The sequence below is a fragment of the Haplochromis burtoni genome, unplaced genomic scaffold (genome assembly GCF_018398535.1).
Source record: "Haplochromis burtoni strain Fernald_Lab_line unplaced genomic scaffold, NCSU_Asbu1 Contig_140, whole genome shotgun sequence".
Taxonomy (NCBI): domain Eukaryota; kingdom Metazoa; phylum Chordata; class Actinopteri; order Cichliformes; family Cichlidae; genus Haplochromis; species Haplochromis burtoni.
The window spans coordinates 471,012-491,202 of record NW_024582501.1 but is presented as its reverse complement, the minus strand read 5'-3'; the positions used below and the strand labels follow the sequence as shown (position 1 = coordinate 491,202).

Here is a 20,191-nt window from a genome sequence, read left to right as displayed (position 1 = left end):
GAGAGAGAGAGAGTAAAAGAGAGAGAGAGTTCATGGGATGGATCAATTCATTGAACTGTCCTCCCCCTCTGTGTCAGTGTCTGTGTCAGAGCAGGCGGTGTCCATGGCGATGTGGGCAGGGCTTACAATGACAGCTCTTCTCTGCTCCTCCTCAGCGCTGGCTCTCCTCTCCTGAGTGCGTTCGATATGCTGGATGGCCTGGGAAGGTAAGAAAGTATACTTTAAATATGAGGCAATAAACAGACTAACAAGCAAAAGCAGCTTTCCATACAAAGTACTCTCCATTGCAGTAAAGACCCATGAAGATCAGGCTAGTTAGTCTGCTTGAACCTTTTGTTTTAACATGCAGAAAAGCATACAGACCTGGGTCGTGCACTATGAATCAAGCTCAACAAACCCAGGCTCTCTTTCTATTATCTGGCTTCACTTAACCCAACACTGGCAATCAGGCTAATGCTTGTTTTATGGTAATACGTGTGTTTATTTTTTGTAGGTTTTTGACTTTGCAGAGGGGTATGCAACCAGCACAAATGTGGTTGCATGCAGTCCTCCAATGACGCAACAGCATGTAGCTCGACAAGCATGACAGTATGTGTATGCTGACTGGTTGAGAAGTGGGCTGGAACAAGGAATGGAGCGATGGCCAAGTTCCTTCCAAACAGGATGTCAGAAGATGATAAAATGGAGCATGAGAAGCACAGATGGTGACCGCAGCGGACACTTTTCATTGTTTTCAAACAGTCGGTTTCACTTCAGCTCTTTGTATGTTCTCTGCTGCAGCTGGCAAGGACCAAGAACAAGCAAAAGCAGCCCACAGACTAAGGACTGACACCACTGTAACAGCATTACTACTCTTAGTGGTAATGCTATTGAACCGGTACTTTAACATAACTCCTATCAGATCATATATGATTTTGTCATTTATCATCTGTCTAGAACCCTCAAAATATAAACATAAAATATAATGAATTTATAATAATTAAACATGAGAAGGGAGCCAGAGATCAACAGACGGATTGGTGTACCGGTCCGTTGTGGTGAAGAGAGAGCTCAGAGTAAAAGCGAAGCTCTCAATTTACCGGTCGATCTACGTCCCTACCCTCACCTATGGCCACGAGCTGTGGGTAGTGACCGAAAGAACGAGATCGCGGATACAAGTGGCAGGAAATGAGCTTCCTCCAAGGGTGGCTGGCCTCTCCCTTAGAGATAGGGTGAGAAGTTCGGCCATCGGGAGGGGCTCGGAGAGGCGCGCTCACATCGAAAGGAGCCAGCTGAGGTGGTTCGGGCATCTGACAAGGACCTGGGCCTCCTGGGTGAGGTGTTCCAGGGCATGTCCCACCGGGAGGAGGCCCCGGGGCAGACCCAGGACACGCTGGAGAGATTATATCTCTCGGCTGGCCTGGGAACACCTTGTGTTCCCCCGGAAAGCTGGAGGAGGTGGCTGGGGAGAGGGAGGTCTGGGCTTCTCTGCTTAGGCTGCTGCCCCCGCGAGCGGCCCCGGATAAAGCGGATAAAGATGGATGGATGGATTAAAAATACACTGTAAATCAACATGTACATTTCCAATATTTTAAAAATTTCAAACCTCTGCACTGAACAGATGTTGCGGGCTTTTTAAGACAAGTTATTGTGCAGTGACATTAGTTTGAGTGCAGCCTCCAAATCACTGAGTGATCTGAAACTGAATTTGAGGATTTGGGATTAGGAATTGAAAGTAATGGCTCAGAGGATGTTTTGACGACCTTGGACTGAATGCATAACAATCAGCTTGTTAGTAATTACTTTGATCATTTAATCATTAAACCACTTTCATGTTTTAGATAAGATAAGTCTTACATAACTTGACAGCGGCAGATGAACTATGAGCTAAAAAGGAGAAAACTTTGCTTTTCTTTGTCTGAATGTGACACAAATTAGTTTAGTGTTTTCATGTTTTTTCCTTTCCAGGGCAACAATCGCTGTCAGCATGGACTCTAGTGAAGTGAGTTCTGCCTCACACATGCACACGCATGTGTGACGCAGAGCTACACCACCCTTCACATCTAAGCTCAGAGGCAGAGAATTCTCTTCTGGACAGGAAATAGCCAAAATGCATGTCAGATTAATGTCTCAATTAGTAATGATGGTGGTCAGATAAAATGTAAAATAACAATAACGTCAGATTTTACTGACACACCGGTCTTTAATAGTTTGCCTCAGGGTCAGTAATACTTGGTGTTTTGGCACCCATCCCTACCGCAGACCAGTTGTTTGTAACACTGCCCCCTGGTGACAGTAAACTATAATATGTAGACACAGGTCTTCAAACCTGTCTGTAGGACCACTGCAGAAACATTATTTGAGTCGAGGAAAATGCTTGTTTCGGTTGCCTTGGAGTCTACTCAAATAACATCGAGCACCACACAGACGTTTTTCAGGGCTGCTGAACACACACTGAACGTGTCAGACACCCAAAACCTGCCTAGTAAATACTGCAGTGTGAAAATGTAAAGTAATGCAATGTCAATGCCTAATCAGCAAAGATCCTCTAAAGTGAAAAAAGTTCAAACCTGCACAATGGTGTCCAGGTTCTGTCTAGAGGTGGACACCGTGCTGGTGTGGGCTGATGGGCTCATGGTGACCACTGTGACGTGATGGTGGGGGTGCTGGGTTAGTGTTGGAGCTGGGACTATCACCGTGGGGTGGTGGGTGGGGGCAGGGGGAGAAGCCAACACCTAGAGGAACACACAAAATATTTATAAAACAGACATCAAAGTGTGTTTTCCATTCCATAAATACATATGCCCACATCACAGCTGAGCTCCATACAATATTGGCCACTTCAGAGGCTGTTGGAGCAATCTGCCGCCTCTTCCAGTTCAGAAACAGTAGCACAGGTACACATTAGGTTTTGAGCATGTTTGTTCCTAACCTGTGGACTGTGTGTCTGTCTGTCCACAGCGTGGATCTGGTGTAGCCGTAGCAGGGTCTGGCTCTGGATGAGTGCATGCTCCTCTTCCACCTGCTGGGTGATCACCTTCAGACGCTCTGGGTGCAGCTGAGTGTCCAGAGAGCGCACCTACACAATGCACACAACTACATCAACCAAAGATAGACTGACAATTTTAAGGGCAACAGAAAATATATCCCAGCGTTCTTGTCAAATAAATACTCTAATGGGAAACTTCATCTTAACACTGTAATATCAACACAGTGTTTCCACTGGAAACATAATGACTGTCTGAAAAAGAAAAAAGTGTCCAAGACACATAACTGCCATGCATTCCTCTGATGTTTACCTTCCACTTAAACAACGTAATTAAAGTCTTGTTTGTCTTCTGCACCTGTCCCACCTCCTTTGTCTCAACCTGCTCTTCAGGTCGATCCAGGATGCGAGCTTATGAGGAACCGGCTCGAGTACCGGAAAATCTGTCAGCCCCACAAGCTGAAGATTTTATAATATGATATCACGACCAGTAGTTGAGACTATTTTGTAGCCTGAAGGTGTAAACGAACTTATTTGTATAACCTGGGTAAATTAACAGTCCTATTTTTGTACCTTTTCTTTCGAATCAAACGTTCTCCCTTATTTGTAATGACAGCAAGAAAGTGAAATGTGTTTTAAATACACATAATAACACGGAAGGAAAAGGATATTTCTTTTCCACCTTCACTTCCAACCCCCTGCTTTAACCTCACCTGATCCTCCAGCTGCATGCGAGCCGAGCGCTCCTTATCTAGTTGCTGCCGCAGCTCTAACATCTCCCTCCTCAGCTCTTCAACCTTCTCCTCCTCCAACATGTCTGGAGACCCAATCCCTTCATCCTTCTCCTCTGCTCGCCTCCTTTTAGGCGATGAGCCACTTAACTCCTGTAACGACAAGGAAACCACATTCGGTTAAATGTGAAACAACACGATTGGTGTAATTTTCTTCTCCATTTAAAACAACACATGGTGCCTATGCTGACCTGAACAAAGAGGCAGTGTGAACCAACGGGAAGGTAAAAAAATGACTTCAGTAAACATACATTTAAATGTGCAAAAAACTAATTCAAGCTAAGTTTGGCTACAACTGTAACTCCATGAAGCTAAACAGGAAGTTACAATTTGTCTGTAATGACAAACGTGTAAGATGAAAAACTTAACTGACTATAGGTAAGAATCACAGACCAACTCGGTATTGGTGTAATCTGCTGCTCACAAGAATTGAAGTGATTCTGCAACACTCAAAAAGCTGAATTTCTGTGTTGTCAGTGTGCATCTGTATTTATAAAATGAAATGTTTTGTTTTTATTTATTAGCTCTCAGGTTAGCTTCCTCTCACTGAGCGTTTTCAAGTAGGTTAACTTTTTCCACCCGCTTTATTTGCCAATCTTCACTTCAGGAGTCATCAAATAATGACTCGAGTAACTGAAATTGGTGGAGGGACTCAATTAAGACTGCCACCCATCTCTATTACTAACACTATATCTAATACACTGTCTGCTTACACTACTGTCTAATACCTTTGAAGAAAATGACCAGTCTGTGTTGTGCAATCAATGATGGTCAAAGTGATTGTCAATAGCTCTCCAGTCAAAGCAACATTTAGCTCATTTCCCCTTTCATGCATTAAATTAATATCTCTAATCAGAATCAAAATGACCCGATTCTGCCTCACTATAGTTTAATGTTGCATCTCTTCACGTTTGCAACCGACGCGACTGGATGTGCACGAGCAACTACAACCAACTGGTTGTGTGAGTCAAATCTACTGATCCATCAAACAAAGGGAGGAGATTTCCGACCACTGGGCTAATCTTTAAATTACAACATAATGTGACTGCACTTGCAGAGACACTCGTTTTCCCCTTAACTTAGCTGTTTCTGTTGGGTGAAAAATTTGACTGTGCGTGGAGGGTACAATAAAATATTGAACCATCAAATATTGAGATTTAACACAGCTGTCAGCCTACTTCCGTTAACAAGTTAACCCTTTAAGACCTACCATAGAACCAAGTCCGCCAGAGCTTATAGTATATTTTTACATGCTGTGGAGCCATTATTTGGAGCATTTCAAGTTGCTATACATCAATACAACCATTATAGCCCAAATTTTAATAATATGTATGCATTAAGTGCATAGTAATTACATAAATTGCAAAAAAGTGCAATAAACTACAAAAAAATTGAAAATCGTTTTTGTTTTTTTAACATATATTTCTAGTTAGAGAAATTTAAGAGGCTTATCCCTCAAAACTGTAAATACAAAAAAGTTGCACAAACTAGTTTCCCACCAAGGAAATTTATTTTGAGTGTCTTCATAGTTTTATTTTTGAGATACACCAATTTTCTATATACTGCAGGAAAAACGAAAATAAATATTATAGTGCAAATTTGCAAAAAACAGCATATGCATCAAAATAAATATTTCCAGCAGTGCAATATGAGTCCTCAGCATCCCAGAAACGACACAGAAAGTCATAAAGTCAAACATAACTTTTAAAAACACAAGTATAGGCTCATAAGGCCACGATGGTAAAAAACTACATTTCCGCAAAATGACGTCACTTCCGGTTTCGGGCAGGACATGGAGGACATGTGACAGTTCACGCTGATGGACGTAGGAAGTGTTACAAACAGCTGATCGGATCGGCAAAGCCTGTTTCTGGAATATTATGTTTTTGTTGCTGCAAGTGATTTTTATGCAGTTTTTGCAAAGCTATATGTGGAAGGAAACTGTGACTTAGGACAAGCTGATGGCATAAGATGTAAGTACAACTCCTCCGGTTTCATATGCAAAAAAAAAAGTATTGTGCTAGCTTACGTGGTTGCAGTGCTACCGGGATTTAAAAATAGTTACGCAAAATGGAGCGTGTCCGCTCCGACCGGCTTTAAAGGGTTAAAGCAAAGCTAGATCATTCATTTGCTGTATGTCAGTATTGTAAAGATTCCCAGTGTGTGTGTGTGTGTGTGTGTGTGTGTGTGTGTGTGTGTGTGTGTGTGTGTGTGAGCCCGCCAGTGCTACCCCTCAGCCTCGTAATAATTACACCTATAGTATCATTTTCAAAATTCTACATTTCCTTGTTCTCAAGTTATGGCATTCACCTCACCAGACTTATGTGTCCATGCTGCCCGGCAGGAGGACAATTCCCCATCAGCCTTTTACGTCTGAGGGGTAAAAACGGTATCTGCTCTCGTGAACACACAATTTTGCCATTGTTGAATAAACAACTATTATTTTTAATCAGGCCAATGGTCACACAGAGCTCACACACTATCAGAGCTCCTCCTTAACAGAAAAACAATGCATGTTTTTGACTGAAGGTCTACTGAAAAAAATATGTCTTATATATTCTCTAAATTCTGTTGTACATGTCAGTGATCTGGATCAATTCTACATTCAACAGCATACTACATTCAAGTCTCCTCCTGGGGAGGAACCTGAGCTGAAGACAAAACCATAAGGATTGTTTTGGCCCCAAAACACACCATTAGTACTCATGTAAGATAATATATATTCTGTATAACAGATCAGTATCTCATCTGTGTGACACTGACATGAATTCAACCCCATTTTATAATTAGGAACATTTTATGTAAAAAGAAAAAAAAAAAAAGAAAAAAGAAAAGAAAGACAGGGAGACATGCTGTTACCTGGATGAAGCGCTTGAGCTGATTGTTCTGTGCCAGAAGCTGCGTCTTTTCCTGCTCCAAGGTGAAGATATAGTCTGCTGTCTGCTGCAGGATGGCCGCCTGAAAGTGGGGAAAAAGAACAAAAGCTGAACTCTAGAGCAGATGTGACATTAGTGCAAAAACAGGCACAAATTAACTTTATTCCCTTCTTTGCGCATTTGTGCCGAGTCACTTTGTATTCTTGCTGTGCCAACATTTGGTTAATTGAACTGTGCACGCGCACGTGTGTGTGTGTGTCAATGTGTGCACGTTTGGAGCACCTTGCTGAGTTTCTCCCCGTCGGTGTGCGGCAGGAGTGTTTTCAGGGACTGGAATCCTGCGTTGATGCTCTGCATACGCCGGCGCTCGTTGCTATTAGCGATTTCCCTGCGAATTCGCCTCTCTTGGTCCTGAGCAGTCTCTGGACTGAGGGGGATGTTGGCCAGGCTGAAGGAGAGAGGTCAAATGAAGAAGATGATCATGACTGTGTCGTGAAGTCACCAAGAAAGCGTAAGTTCCCCTTTCAAACATAATTAAGGTTAGCATTAGATCTGAGCAAATCTGTATTCTGGGTTAAAATGACACACTGGGACAATAAAGTCTGTAACTAGCTGCAATCTGAAACCTTTTACCTGGAACTTTACAGGGCATTCATCTGAACTCGTTGCCCCTTAAAGCACTTGTAGAGCATGAGTATGAATATCATGGTAACAAAACCTTCTGACATATTTACTCAGAGGGGAAAAATAAGTGAACCATTCAAGTCAGACTTCCGCAGCAAACCTGAAGAACCAGATCTGTGATGTTTTACTAGGCCTAAAGGTCAGACCGAACACACGGCTCACATAGTTGTAAACATGTCTGTCCTACAAAAAAATGAAAGAGTAGGCAGGCATGTGCCAATCAAATTGTAAAGCTTGCAACTTAACAACATTTAGTGAACATTAACTGTGATATTAACATATAATCAGTAATCTTTCTCTGTTACTTAGATTTATACATATTTAAAATATTGTATTAGATCCTGAGGGTCTAGTTCTAGAGTGAAATATGCAAATTATGCATTATTTACTTTCACTTTTATAAATTTAGACACGAGGAAGACATCTTTGGTTAGGTAAATATCCTAAAACGTTAATTTTTAGATAAAAACTGTCTTTTTGCCTGCCATTTCTTTCCTTGGTGTTAGGAAAAACTATTCGCGGAAATTCTGTACCATATCTAGACCAATGTTTAAGCACACAAAGGCTTTTCTTTGGCTACAAAAAAAGTGAACGATTGACTAAAGAATAACAGATTAACAACCAAAACTGTGAATATCAAAGGCAAAAAAATAATTATCTAAACAAAAAGATCTGTTTCTACACATTAAGTTTCATATTAACGTTTGACACAAATTATAGGGGTGTTTACGTCGACTCGGGAAGAAACACCGCATTTCTCCCACAGACTTGAACGCGCCGGGGTTTGTAGCTCAGACATAAAACCAGCTGTTGTCTGCTGACGCTGCCGGGAGCTGCGGGCCTGCGGCACGGCCGCCGGGGGGCGCGTCTGCACGGTAGCAGCCCTGAAACGTGACTCCACTCCGCCACAAGCCGCAGGCCCCCCTGGCGTCATAGAGAACAATGCTTTCCGCATTTAGCATGAAGCTAGAACTTAAGTTATCGATCCAACATTAACCGATAAACACTCATAACTGTCGCACCACACAACAAACGACGTATTTTAGCTAAACGACTCGGGAAATACGAGTTATGAGACGCCTGTGTGTATTTCATACGGCTGGAAGATGTGCGCAGTAAGAGCTAACTAGTTAGCCACGCTAAGCTAATTTTAGCACAAGACGCAACGACGACTACGCCGCGGATCAGTATTTAAACACGCATTTTTTATCCCCGGACACGATTTTACACCACATACTTCATCATAGCTACACATAGATGACACACACGAGCGATTTAGTTAATATGGCCAGTTTTTTTGGGCAACGGTGACGTTACAAACGTGATTTGTTGTGTAGCAGCAAAGCGGCGGGTTAACTACCACGTGCTCTAGACGGCAATGTATCGATTTCACCTCACTGATTTACATATTCCTGAGCCAGGCGGTTACAAACATGCTTTATTATAAGTTATTACAAACAATTCAGCCAGCGTATTTAAAAGCAAGGGGGTGAAATGTTACATATATCCTCGTCTCTAACAACATCAACTGGCACAAGCACTGGCTGCTAATTTCCACAACCACGCTCCTGCTGCCAAGACATGGCAGCGAAGCTAACAGCATGCTACATGAAGGCTGACTGCAGCGCACACACATACACGCGCTACACGAAAGGTTATTTATTCACGCAGTTCGGTAACAACACCGATGTTAGCATTTTTGCGCACCTGCAGAGACCTCCAATAACATCCTTCTCCGATTTCTTGAACTGTTGTAAGGACTGTATCTTCTCTGTCGGCATCATGAAATATTCCATGCTTTCAAAGCCACCTTCAGTCCGTGTTTGCTGTTTTCTTCTCCCTCCCCTGCGCTCCTTGTTAAAATAAATAGATGCTCGGTTGGTTTTTGTTTCTCCCTCGCAGAACTCCCACTGTACTTGCCAATAGCTTACATCTAAAAAGCCGCTTTCAATTCGGTTTGACTGAAGAAAAGCGTTAGAAAAATAACAATTCAAGCTGTGTTGCTTTCCCCAGCTGATGGGGCTACCTCCAGTGTGTGTGTGTGGCTTCTTGCCTCCGCCTACTACGAGTGTGTGTGTGTGTGTGTGCAGCTGATCTATGTGAGGCGGGAAACAGCTGGTTGGAATCAGAGCTCGTTTTCCGGAAAGCAGAACAAACAGACCAGCAAGAATCTGACTGCAGTGCTGCAAATCTACGAGCAGTGAGCAAAATACCGACTATATAATTTGAACTACGCCAAACTACAACCTGGGAATCAGCAGGGTTAAAGGTAAATTTAAACTGCAGCGGTTTGCGTCTTGCTTTCCCAAGTGCAGCGACTGACTGTCCAGTGTTGGTACTGCCAATGTCACATAAAAATAAACTACTGACATCTTGATTGTGATAAAGGTTTAAGTAATATTGTAAATAAATGGCATTACCAAGCTTATGGACAAACCGTCCTACAGTTCATTTCATTTTTGTCATAGTTAACAAAGGACCAACACGAAAATGTGTTGGACAAAAAAAGTCAGTCATCATCGTAAAACTTAACAAAAGAAAAGAAAAGAAAAAAACCCCAAAGCAACACAAGTTAAAAAAAACAACAACTACTGGAGACAGAAATAAAACAAAAAAGTAATACAGAGATGAACAGGATTACAATTTAAATGACCATAATGACAAGACTAAATCCAGAGAAATGCTCACGTGTAGCTCAATTACAGACTTATTACACAAACAGAGGTGCCGCACAAGAGTTTAACATAATTTTGTGTTTCATGATCATTTCACAAAGTGGAAAACATATAATTAGATGTTTTTACTTAAGTAATAACATTTACTACTTAAGTAGCTTATTTGTGCAGTTGTATTGTGTAGTAATTGTGTAGTTTTTGTCTACAAGGGCATCCAAAAATCTGCCAAATAAAATATTCAGAATTACCTGCTGTAGAAACTGCTTATGAACAAGGGAACAGTTAGAAGTAGCTTTCAATGTAAAAATGTTCATTATGAAAAGTGTCCATCTAATCATATTATATTACATTCATTGCTGCTGTTCAGGATACTTATAACCTTTTCTTTCACCTGCACCCTTTAAGGATCACTTCAGAGGATAATCTGTCCCCATAATGCAATTTGTCTGTGAAATAATAAGTAACCAAAGTTTTAAAACCAATATTACTATTGGTAATATCTACTAAAAATGTTTGCAGCAGAGTAGGAAGCTTAGCAGCAGAAAAAACTAATTTCTTCAGTCCCATTGCCACAAGTGTATAAAATCAAGCACCTTTTATACAGTCTGCCTATACAAATATTTGTGAAACAATGGGTGGTTCTAGAGCACTCAGTGCATTCAGGTTTACTACAGTAACTGTTGTAACAAGCCAGTGTGTGACATTTCTTCCTTCCTAGATATTCCACAGTGAGCTGTATGTTTTATTAATGCAAAGTGGAAGCGTTGAGGAACCACAGCAACTCAGCCATGAAGTGGTAGACCACGTAACCTTAAAGAACAGAGTGACTGAATGTCGGGGTGCATAGTGCATTAAAATGACCAACACTCTGCTGACTTAATAATGTCAAACTGCCTCTGGCATTAACTTCAGCACAAAAACTGTATGCCAGGAGCTTCATGGCATGACTGAGCAGCTCGTATGTGCATATATATATATATATATATATATCCTTGTGCATTTGTTTTTAAAAAATTATTTTAAATGGCTCCCAAATAGGAAGTATTTTCACTTAACAGCTAAGAAATAAAATTTTCAATTTGTCACCTTGAATACAAAGGACACAAAGGGAAAAGTAAAAGGAAACATTACAGCTTAATAAAATCCTTATATGCAGACTGATAATAATTTATTATAAAAGGAAGCTCCGCAGCATAAAAAACTCCGGTTTAGGACAGCAGGTGGCAGTATTAAGCTGGAAAGTCACCCAACCAGAAAATCTGGTTCTTTGTTTTCTTTACATGAAAAGTGGAAAATAACCATTCATCCATTCTCTTCAGCTGGCGCCTATCACAGCTGTTATAGGGTAAGAGGCGGAGTGGACGGGCTGCCAGTCTATCGCAGGGCTAACACATAGAGAAAGACAACCATCCACACTCACACCTAAGGGAAATGTATTACCATCAATTAACCTAACGCCACTAATTATGTCTTTGGATTGTGGGAGGAAGCCAGAGGACTTGGAGAGAACCCACACAAAGATGGGGAGAACATGCAAACGCCACACAGAAAGGCACTGACCAGATGGTGGAGACTTCTTGCTGTGAGGTAACACTGCTAACCACCACAACATAGTCAACATAATAAATTCCTAATAGCTTCACTGCTGCTGTAATGAAACCATAGTATGTCATCTAGAACAGCACGATATCAGCAGGCCTTTTCACAAGCCTTGAAGCTTAACCAGTCACATGTGCCTCTGGACAGTTTTTTGTTTTTGTAAGTTATAGTATTTAAACCAACACACATGCTTTATTGTTCTCAGGTTTTTATTTTCCCCATGTAGCACATGTTAAAGAGATAGTAAAACGACATTATACACTGATGAAATATTTGGTCTTAAAAAAAACAAACAAAAAAAGTGATGAGCTCTCCTTATTACCACAAATCTTTAAGTAACTAATATACAGAGAAAGTGTTTCAAAAATGATCCAATTTACTATATTCACCTTTAAATAACATATTTATATTTATGTACACATTTTTTTTGAAATAATAAAAAAAATGATAGTATTCTTCATATAAGAAATGCACCATAGTCTATATTGAGATATATTAGTGTATCTAATGAGTCATCATTTGTAGGAAAATGTATTCACTAAGGCCACTTAGTACAATTCTTCAAAAATATCTAACGGTAAACTGTATTGGACACCACACAACAGAGCAAATGAAGGTGCACCTTTGTATGTCGGCACAGACGTTTTCTAAATTTGGAAATTAAGCGTGTTAAAGAAAAGAATGAACTTAAGCCATATGTTCACAACATCTTTAACCAGAAAGGAGCCGTTATACTTTTAAAGGCACTTACATTTAGGACCTTGCTAAAATAGGCCTTGTCTTTGGCAGATAGAAACTTTAAACGCTTGAAAATGGAAATCTGGATCAAGACTTAAATAGGGGTCTCCGGAGTAGACCTTTTAAAGCCTGAAAATATAAACCTAACTGTAGGGATGATTATCCTTTACTTGTAGCATGATTGGCAAATGCCCTCTGGAGAGAACAGAATAACAGAACATTTTATTTTGTAACTTTGACAAAGTGTAAGCATCACTGAGTTGACGGGATCCCTGCCATCTGTACTGATGGTCTGATCCTCTTGGCAGCATTTTCCTCCACGGAGAAAGTGTAGTTATACTGGGGAAAAAAATAATCAAAAAACAATGTGGCAATATTCTCAATTTATATACCCAATAAAAAGTATCAGATGAGAACTTACCTCATTTTCAATGTCTTGGAGAGATTTTATGGGAATATTCAAATCCGAGTTCTAAGACAAAAATAGTCAAAGAGAATTGGGATGACAAAGGAAAGTCAGCGGTATTTGGCATTGGAATCCATCCCTTGAATACTGAAAACTTGAAACATACCGTCTCATTTGCCTGGGTTTCAAATTTTGGGTGGAGGCTGAAAGGAACTCCATCTAGAGCTGCAGAGAATAAGAGTATGCCTAGGTGAGTGGGTCTCTGCGGTGAGAAGCGTAAATAAGAAGCCCTTTGTGTGACAAGAGACCCGTGGTACCTGTAATTCCATGGATGCTTCCATCAGCAGGTTTGTCTAACTCATCCTTTGTTTGAAGAGTGTGGCATCTGTGACTAAGTCTGCTGGGTGGCAATTCAGGAGGAGGAGGGTTGCTGCAGAAATAAATAAGATAAACAAATAAGATGTCGACCACAAGAGTAAAACGCCTCCAAGATAATACACTTTGCTGTAATAATGTCACATCGCTATAATTTTTAACTATATACACTTCTAATAAGAGACATATGTGACATTTTGATAATAAATAACATCTCCATTTTAAATATACATAGGCATTGTACCTAGGTCTGAGGGGTAGAGGAGGAGACTGCTGCTCTAAGGAAAGTTGGCGGATGTCCAGGCTGACACTGCGGGGCTTGGCTTGAGGCGTGGGTTTAGAAAAGTAACCTTTTCTGTACCACAGCACATAGCCGTGGATGTCTCTGAAGAAAAAGTGCATGTAATGACAAATTATATGCAACATAATATTCATAAAAGTTCATGAAAATGCTTCGATAAAACAGGCCCAAGACAAAAGTCCATGTATCTGAATGTACCCCACAAATGTGTAATGCTGCAACATCATTTTGCTTTTGGCTGTCAGCTTGATATCCAACACAGCTGTTTCCACACTGCCCACTGGGACGATGCGTACGCACACACGTTTTTTCTTGGAAACTGTGGCCTCTGGACAAACAATCACACGGTAGGTCAGAAGTGAATGAATATGATGCATTCTGCTAAATAAGTATGAATGTGTGTGTGTGCTCACTTGGCTCAAGATGTTCGGCTATAAAGCAGTAACCATGAGGAAGTGAGTCCTTATCAGAAATAATCCGGATGTCAGTCACTACCATACCACCTGCTGAGTCCTGCATTTATGGAAAATTTAGAAAAATAAATGATGTATTGTGGTAATATAAAGGTAATACATGTATAAGTTCGCATTTTTTGTTCACCTTGCTATAACAGAGGTAATATCCAGACTTCATCCCAAAGGTGCGTGTAAAATTTGCTGATGCTCCATCTTCTGTGAGGCTGATCTGCAGAAAAAAGGGAGATGCAGTGAGACAGCTGTGGCATCACAAACACATTTGATTTATTCCAAAATAAGCAAGTAGCATGAAAATTTGAGTCAGCTTGAGTCAGTCAGTTTAAAAGTTGGGATTTTGGATTCAACAGAAAAAAATCATTGCACATTTGTTTAACTGTTCTTCTTCAGAGTTGATATTTGGCATGCGGACTGAAGCAGATGAGGATCGAACTACCACCTTCCGATTAGTCGGTGACCTGCTCTGTCTCCTAAACTACAACCACCCCAGATAGGATGTGTCACTAAAAAGCTTGTGGTTGTCACAGTCACTTGTAATTTATACTTAACACGCTGACTTGTTTTGTTGCAGCGACGGTCTGGTTACCCAGAAGTTGAGTGTGCAACACCTTTGCACAGGTCACCTGGTGGAGGCAACCTGTTTCAGTACAATTGTGATCAGACTGGGACTAAATGCAATCAGACAGATTAGCGAAGGTTTGGAAGTAAATCCCATCTAATTTGTAACAATCAATCTGAGTCAAGTCTGTGCAACTCAGCACAACTGCAATGTGTCTCTTTTGAACAGGGGACTCAACTCAACTGGCTTGTATTTTGGTTATATTCCTATAGAAAAACAAGGGCAGTGAGCATCTGCAGCAACCACATCACTATTTCAGGAGGAATTTCTGTTTAAAATCAAAAAGATTTTGGCTGGACTCTAAACGCAAGTAGTTCAAGTGAATTTCTGTGTATATCGACAGCAACGGATTTGTAATCCTAGCTGATTCACCACGAATAATTGTTGAATGCAATCAATGGATTGCATGTATTGCTGGAGCTTATCAATTTCCCACCAACTGCTAACAATTTCCAGCAACTACTTGCACCCAATAAGGGGATGCTAACTTTTCCCAAGAGACTGGAGGTCACCAAGCAGTTGCTAACTAGTCTCTAGGTGATTGCGACCCTAGAACAAGGACAAGAGATTTTATTGTAATTCTCCTGCAAACTTTGTGGTTGGAGTTAAGTAAAATGAAATATCTATAATCTATCTCTGTTCTTACAAGGGTGAAATCTTTGGGGCAAGTGCCAGAGTTGGAGGCCCAGGCCACAGCGGTCACTGGCCGGACATTCCCACGTTCCATCAAAGACATCTGAGGAAGACCCAAACAAAAGTTTTAATAAATATGGAAGGTAAACAAGGTACAAATGCTTTAATGGTTGGTCTTAACATAAATTATGTCTTCTTATTGCCCAAGGATGTTTTTGGATTTTCATTCTAATACAAACTTTCTCAAAGCTTATCTGTTTTTTTCAATTTCAATGCGTGTACAATAACATGTTCCCTCGGAGACTGAGGCATTGTCACACCCAAATCGTTTAGTTCATGTGACCCCTAAATGGGAACTCAATTAGGTACAAATTACCTTTAGATGAACTCTTACACTGAATAGTGTCATTCTCTGCCCTAATATATATGGACGACAGCCTGAATAGGGAACGATCCTATTCAGGCTGTCGTCCATATATATTAGGGCAGAGAATGACACTATTCAGTGTAAGAGTTCATCTTAAACAGCAGCAGAAGTATTTAATCCACTTGCATCACTTTTAATATAGATTTGAATTTCTTTGTTTTTTTAAGCATTTACTTGACTTTTGGCTACATGACACCCATAAACATAAGCACATTTCTACTGGTAAAGACTTTTTACTGCGTGGCAAATTGTTCAAACAAGCACATTTGACTAAACAAAACCGACTAGCACATTGGAACAACAACAAAGTCACAATGTAACAGAAAGACAAACGAGCATATAAAGCTCAGATTTTAAATGAAGATGAAAAAAAATCTCAGCAATTCATGATTTCACCATTGATTTTTTTTGTAATAACTTCTATTTACTCGATCAAACTTCCTGACATAGTGCTTGCTATTGTTATAACTTGAGCTCTATTATGGTAAGCGGCTGAGGAAATCGACACCAGCCAGATGAAGGTATCTTAAAACAGCTGCTAAACTTCCCTATCCACAATTTTAAACACACGTCATCACACTTCTGCCTTTCGTAACACGTGTTTATTGTTACATTTATTAATAACAACACCTGAAATTATTAAATTAAAGACAAGTACCGTGTAACATCCCTGTCAAGACTAGCTTATGTGGCATTAGCGATTGTTCCGATGACAAAACTTCACCGCTTCTTTGTTAAATAAGCCAAATATTCACCGCTTCGTGAGCTCATTCGTGTAATTATAAAAATACACACTTACTCTGTATATGTATTAACTTTTGGCTCTCCGAGGTGAAAGAAAAACTTTTTAGTATCAACGGAAATTTTCCTGGACGTCCTCGTAGGACCAGGAAGTACTCTGACGCCGTCCCGACTCCAACTCCCGTCATCCTCCGAGGCATGACGTCAGCTTTATAAAACAAACTCCCTTCTGAACGCTAGATGGCAGCAGTTACGTGAGAATACGGCTCAGATTTTCAAAGCTTCCATTGAACTTGCTGCTTCAAAAAAGTGTTAGAATTAACGATAGAAAAAACACTTTGCCTCATTTATTAATCTCTCTGCCTAACAGAACATAGATGTTTATTTTTCGTGCTACAATCCACTATCTCTGCACAAGCAAGAATTAATAAATCAATGAATGAAGGAAAACACTGCATGCGGGTGACATTTTCCTTCACATACAGTCTACAGAATACTTCCTAACGTTGCACTATTCTATCCTTTCTTATTTGTTGTAAATGAAATTATTCAACAATTTAATGAAAGGAAAACACATGTCTGCCCTTTTTAGATGCTTTTAGTAGCGAGTAAGAAGCTAAAACTGTGAATAATAATGAAATGAAAATATAAATATAATGAAACTACCAGACAGTCCTCGTAATCCTAATGTGTGTGTTTGTGTCGGTTTATGTGTGTGTATGAAAACCAGAAAAAAGACCCTTGATTGCAAGCATCAACCAGAGGGGCTTAGGTCCCTGTTGGCATGGCAACATGCAGAATGGATGGCAGTATGCGTGTGTGTTTGTGTGCGTGCATGCAAGAGCGGGGGTGGGTTGAGCAGGTGGACTGTGGACGAGGAAGGAAGTCAGTGCTTATCCAGTGCACTTAGCTTTATTGGTTGATTGGCCAGTTAATTAGTAGGTAATTAATGAGAAGGAGCCAGCTGTAATCTGCTGAAAGTAAAACAAGGGGTAGATGAGGTAAACTGCATGTCTGTGTGTGTCCCATGGACACATTTGCATATCTGCTTGCAGGGGGTGCATGCAGTCACCTGCGTGAGAGTTCATAAATAAATATGAAAATGATGGACTGAGTATGAGCGTCACTCTGTCGCTTACTGTCGAGGGATTCAACCGTCTTTTCAGCAGTTCAGCCTGAAATGCATGAAGTCTCTGTCACATTTATTTCAGTGTTAAACACACACTCACAACCAAAACACTGGAAGGTGTGTGAGAGCCCACTGTGGCCCCTGATGTAAAGAGTAATGTTGTAGACTATATATATATATAATATATATATTATAATATTATATATATAATAATATATATAATATATATATTAATATATATATATATATATATTAATAATATATATATATATAAATAAATAAGACAGAGACGTGCGGTTTCAATAATACATAATACATCTCCGTTTTGAGATGTTGTGAGAATACAACAATAATTTAGTGTTAGTGCCACCTGTGTTGCAGTAAAACTATGATCCCACAATAAATACCCTACAAAACCAGCTGATACTAGCCATGGGGGTATCATCGTCTTAACCACCACCAGCCAACATGGTCTTCACAGCGAAATGACGACTTCTTCGCGGTTTCAAATCAAAGAGCAGCACTCCCTGGAGCCCGCCGACATACTTACTGATGCAGAGCTGCGTAAAGGCAGCCACAGAGAACAAGCAGAGAACAAGTCTGGAAGATGGTCAGTGTCAGAGTGTCAGAGTTCAAATTAAAACTTGGAAGACTTGAAGTTTTGCAGGACTAACTTCTTGTACACCCCCCTTCTGTGTGGGTTTACTGCATTTACACTTTTTAAATTTATTTTAATTATAATTTAATGTAAATGAGTTTATTGCTACTACTACTACTACTAATAATAATAATAATGTGATCCCCATGGGGAAAATACATTTCTCTCTGCATTTGACCCATTCACTCAGTAAAGCAATGGGCAGCACTAAGCAGGCACACCGGGGAGCAGTGTGTAGGGACGGTACCTTGCTCAGGGGTACCTCGTAGCCGTTCAGTGGATTCGAACCTTCCGATCGTGGGGCCACCACTCTACCTACTGAGCTATCCCTGTCCCCTTTTGCCTAGTGCTTCGCCTGAGCCTCTCGGTTCTTCACAAAGAACACTGCAGCATTTTCCAACAGCGACATATACAAATGAAAAATGTCTCTATGCGACCAATGAGGGCTGTGGATGGTAACTTAAGACAGCGACAACCTGCCCCGGGTTACAGACTCCAAACATCTGTTTGTGGTGAAATTATGATTCTAATGCTTCCAGTTAAGCCGATAAACAGAAGTAATAAAAGCCAGCAGTCCATGCCAAGACGACCAAATTCACTGTGATTAAAAACAGTTACAAGCGGAAATCATCTTTTCTGAATGAGCATGTTTACTGACCCTGTCGGTTTACCCTTTTAATGAACAAGTAGGCATTTGGGGATAAAAGGAGAGCAGGCGAAGACGACGGCATGAGAAAGGCTCTCAGGTTAAGAGATAGCCAGCTTTAACGTAATACACACAACTGTTTCACACAGTGGGAAAGTCATTTGGCGTATCTGTTTTGTTTTCTGTAGTATATCATTGGCGTTTGAAAAAGAGACTGAGTATTCCAAAGCAGCAAGAGTTGGCGAGTTTGGCAGTTGTTGTCATTTTGTTGCCAAGACCGCTCTCCATGTAAACAGCCTGCTTTCTTTCTCTTTGAGATTTTTCACCCTCCAGAACCTATGCGCGCCACGCTGCTCATTAAAATAACAGAAAAAAAAAATATTTAGTGAGCTGTGCCCTCTCTTGCCAAAGAAAAAGAGCTTTTGGTCCCCGGCTATTATTTTCTCATATTAGTAAATAGCGAGTATCCTTGCTGCTGAGGCCACACCGCTCTTACCTTTCCGTTTTTGTGGGAAACCTTTCAGTTTGCTGTGAGCGTGGAAAGTTGGAGAAAGAACTTCGTTTATAGTTACCCTGCTCCCATCTTTCCCTCCACACTGGTGCCACATTGGAGGTATGGAGAACAGAGCCCACCAGATATTGTGTCATATTGGTTTAACTGGAGAGGAAGTGGATGAGCCACACAATAATAGGAAATGCCATAACAATTGCCAACCGCTGCAGGACATCGGCGACATCCTCCAGCAGATCATCACAGATGAGAGGATGAGGCCCAGGCCAGGTAATAACAGAGGTACAATGTGAGAATTAGATTTGAGACACTGGATTGGAGGGATTCGGTATCCCTCCGAGTTGAATGGTGGTTCCACTTCTCACTCATCACACACTGAAACTACCAATCCCCAATACTGCTGAATCCTTTTGCACCTCAGAATATCTCCATCTTTATCCCATAGCCCAGACCAACAGGATCCATCATCTCACTATAAATACAAAGCTGAGTTTGTAAGTCACCTGTGATTCATTGACCAACGTGGCAGTAATGCTAAATAATGACTAAATAAACCAGAGAAAAAATGAGAAAGGATTTGATCTGAGTAAGGAGTTCTTGATCTGAATTTTTTTATTTGTTATATGAGTGTATTCACCGTGTATCTGCTGTAATTCACTTATAAGACTGCCGGAACCCCTTCAACACACAGTGCCATTCATGAATCTTTAGAATACTGGACTTCGGCAGCAATCCATTCGTTCTTCCACCATCTGAAACAAGACATTTTAGCTCCTCTCCTTTTATTGGCTTCCAAAGACTTAGCATTTTCTAGCAAAAAAATAAAAACCAGAAATACTCTGGTTTTGTCTTCTGGGTGCTTGTTTTACTGTAAATTTACTGAAAAATGATCAGTATTGTTACTGTTTCTGTCACACGGCTGCAATTAGTCATAGCAAAAACTT

General features: G+C 40.5%; 2 protein-coding genes across 3 annotated transcripts; both read right to left on the bottom strand.

The window, feature by feature from the left end:
- Positions 1-6: 6 nt before the first annotated feature.
- LOC102308415 (transcription factor AP-4) lies at positions 7-9,438 on the bottom strand. 2 transcript variants are annotated; one of them, XM_014336484.2, is made up of 7 exons: positions 9,024-9,438; positions 6,915-7,080; positions 6,616-6,714; positions 3,679-3,849; positions 2,912-3,058; positions 2,550-2,714; positions 7-198 (listed from the first exon to the last, which is right to left on the bottom strand). In XM_014336484.2, the coding sequence occupies exons 1-7, from the start codon at positions 9,110-9,112 to the stop codon at positions 43-45; spliced, it is 993 nt and encodes a 330-aa protein (XP_014191970.1). In that variant the 5' UTR covers positions 9,113-9,438; the 3' UTR covers positions 7-42. The 2 variants fall into 2 exon arrangements, with proteins under 2 accessions (XP_014191970.1, XP_014191971.1); XM_014336485.2 differs by lacking the exon at positions 9,024-9,438 and adding an exon at positions 7,266-9,013.
- A 2,343-nt stretch (positions 9,439-11,781) lies between these two features.
- mvb12a (multivesicular body subunit 12A) lies at positions 11,782-16,476 on the bottom strand. The gene is made up of 10 exons (XM_005931334.2): positions 16,362-16,476; positions 15,149-15,238; positions 14,011-14,094; positions 13,824-13,923; positions 13,609-13,738; positions 13,354-13,494; positions 13,052-13,164; positions 12,901-12,959; positions 12,750-12,800; positions 11,782-12,667 (listed from the first exon to the last, which is right to left on the bottom strand). Exons 2-10 carry the CDS (start codon positions 15,236-15,238, stop codon positions 12,581-12,583), a joined length of 855 nt encoding a protein of 284 aa, XP_005931396.1. The 5' UTR covers positions 16,362-16,476; the 3' UTR covers positions 11,782-12,580.
- Between the last annotated feature and the right edge of the window lie 3,715 nt (positions 16,477-20,191).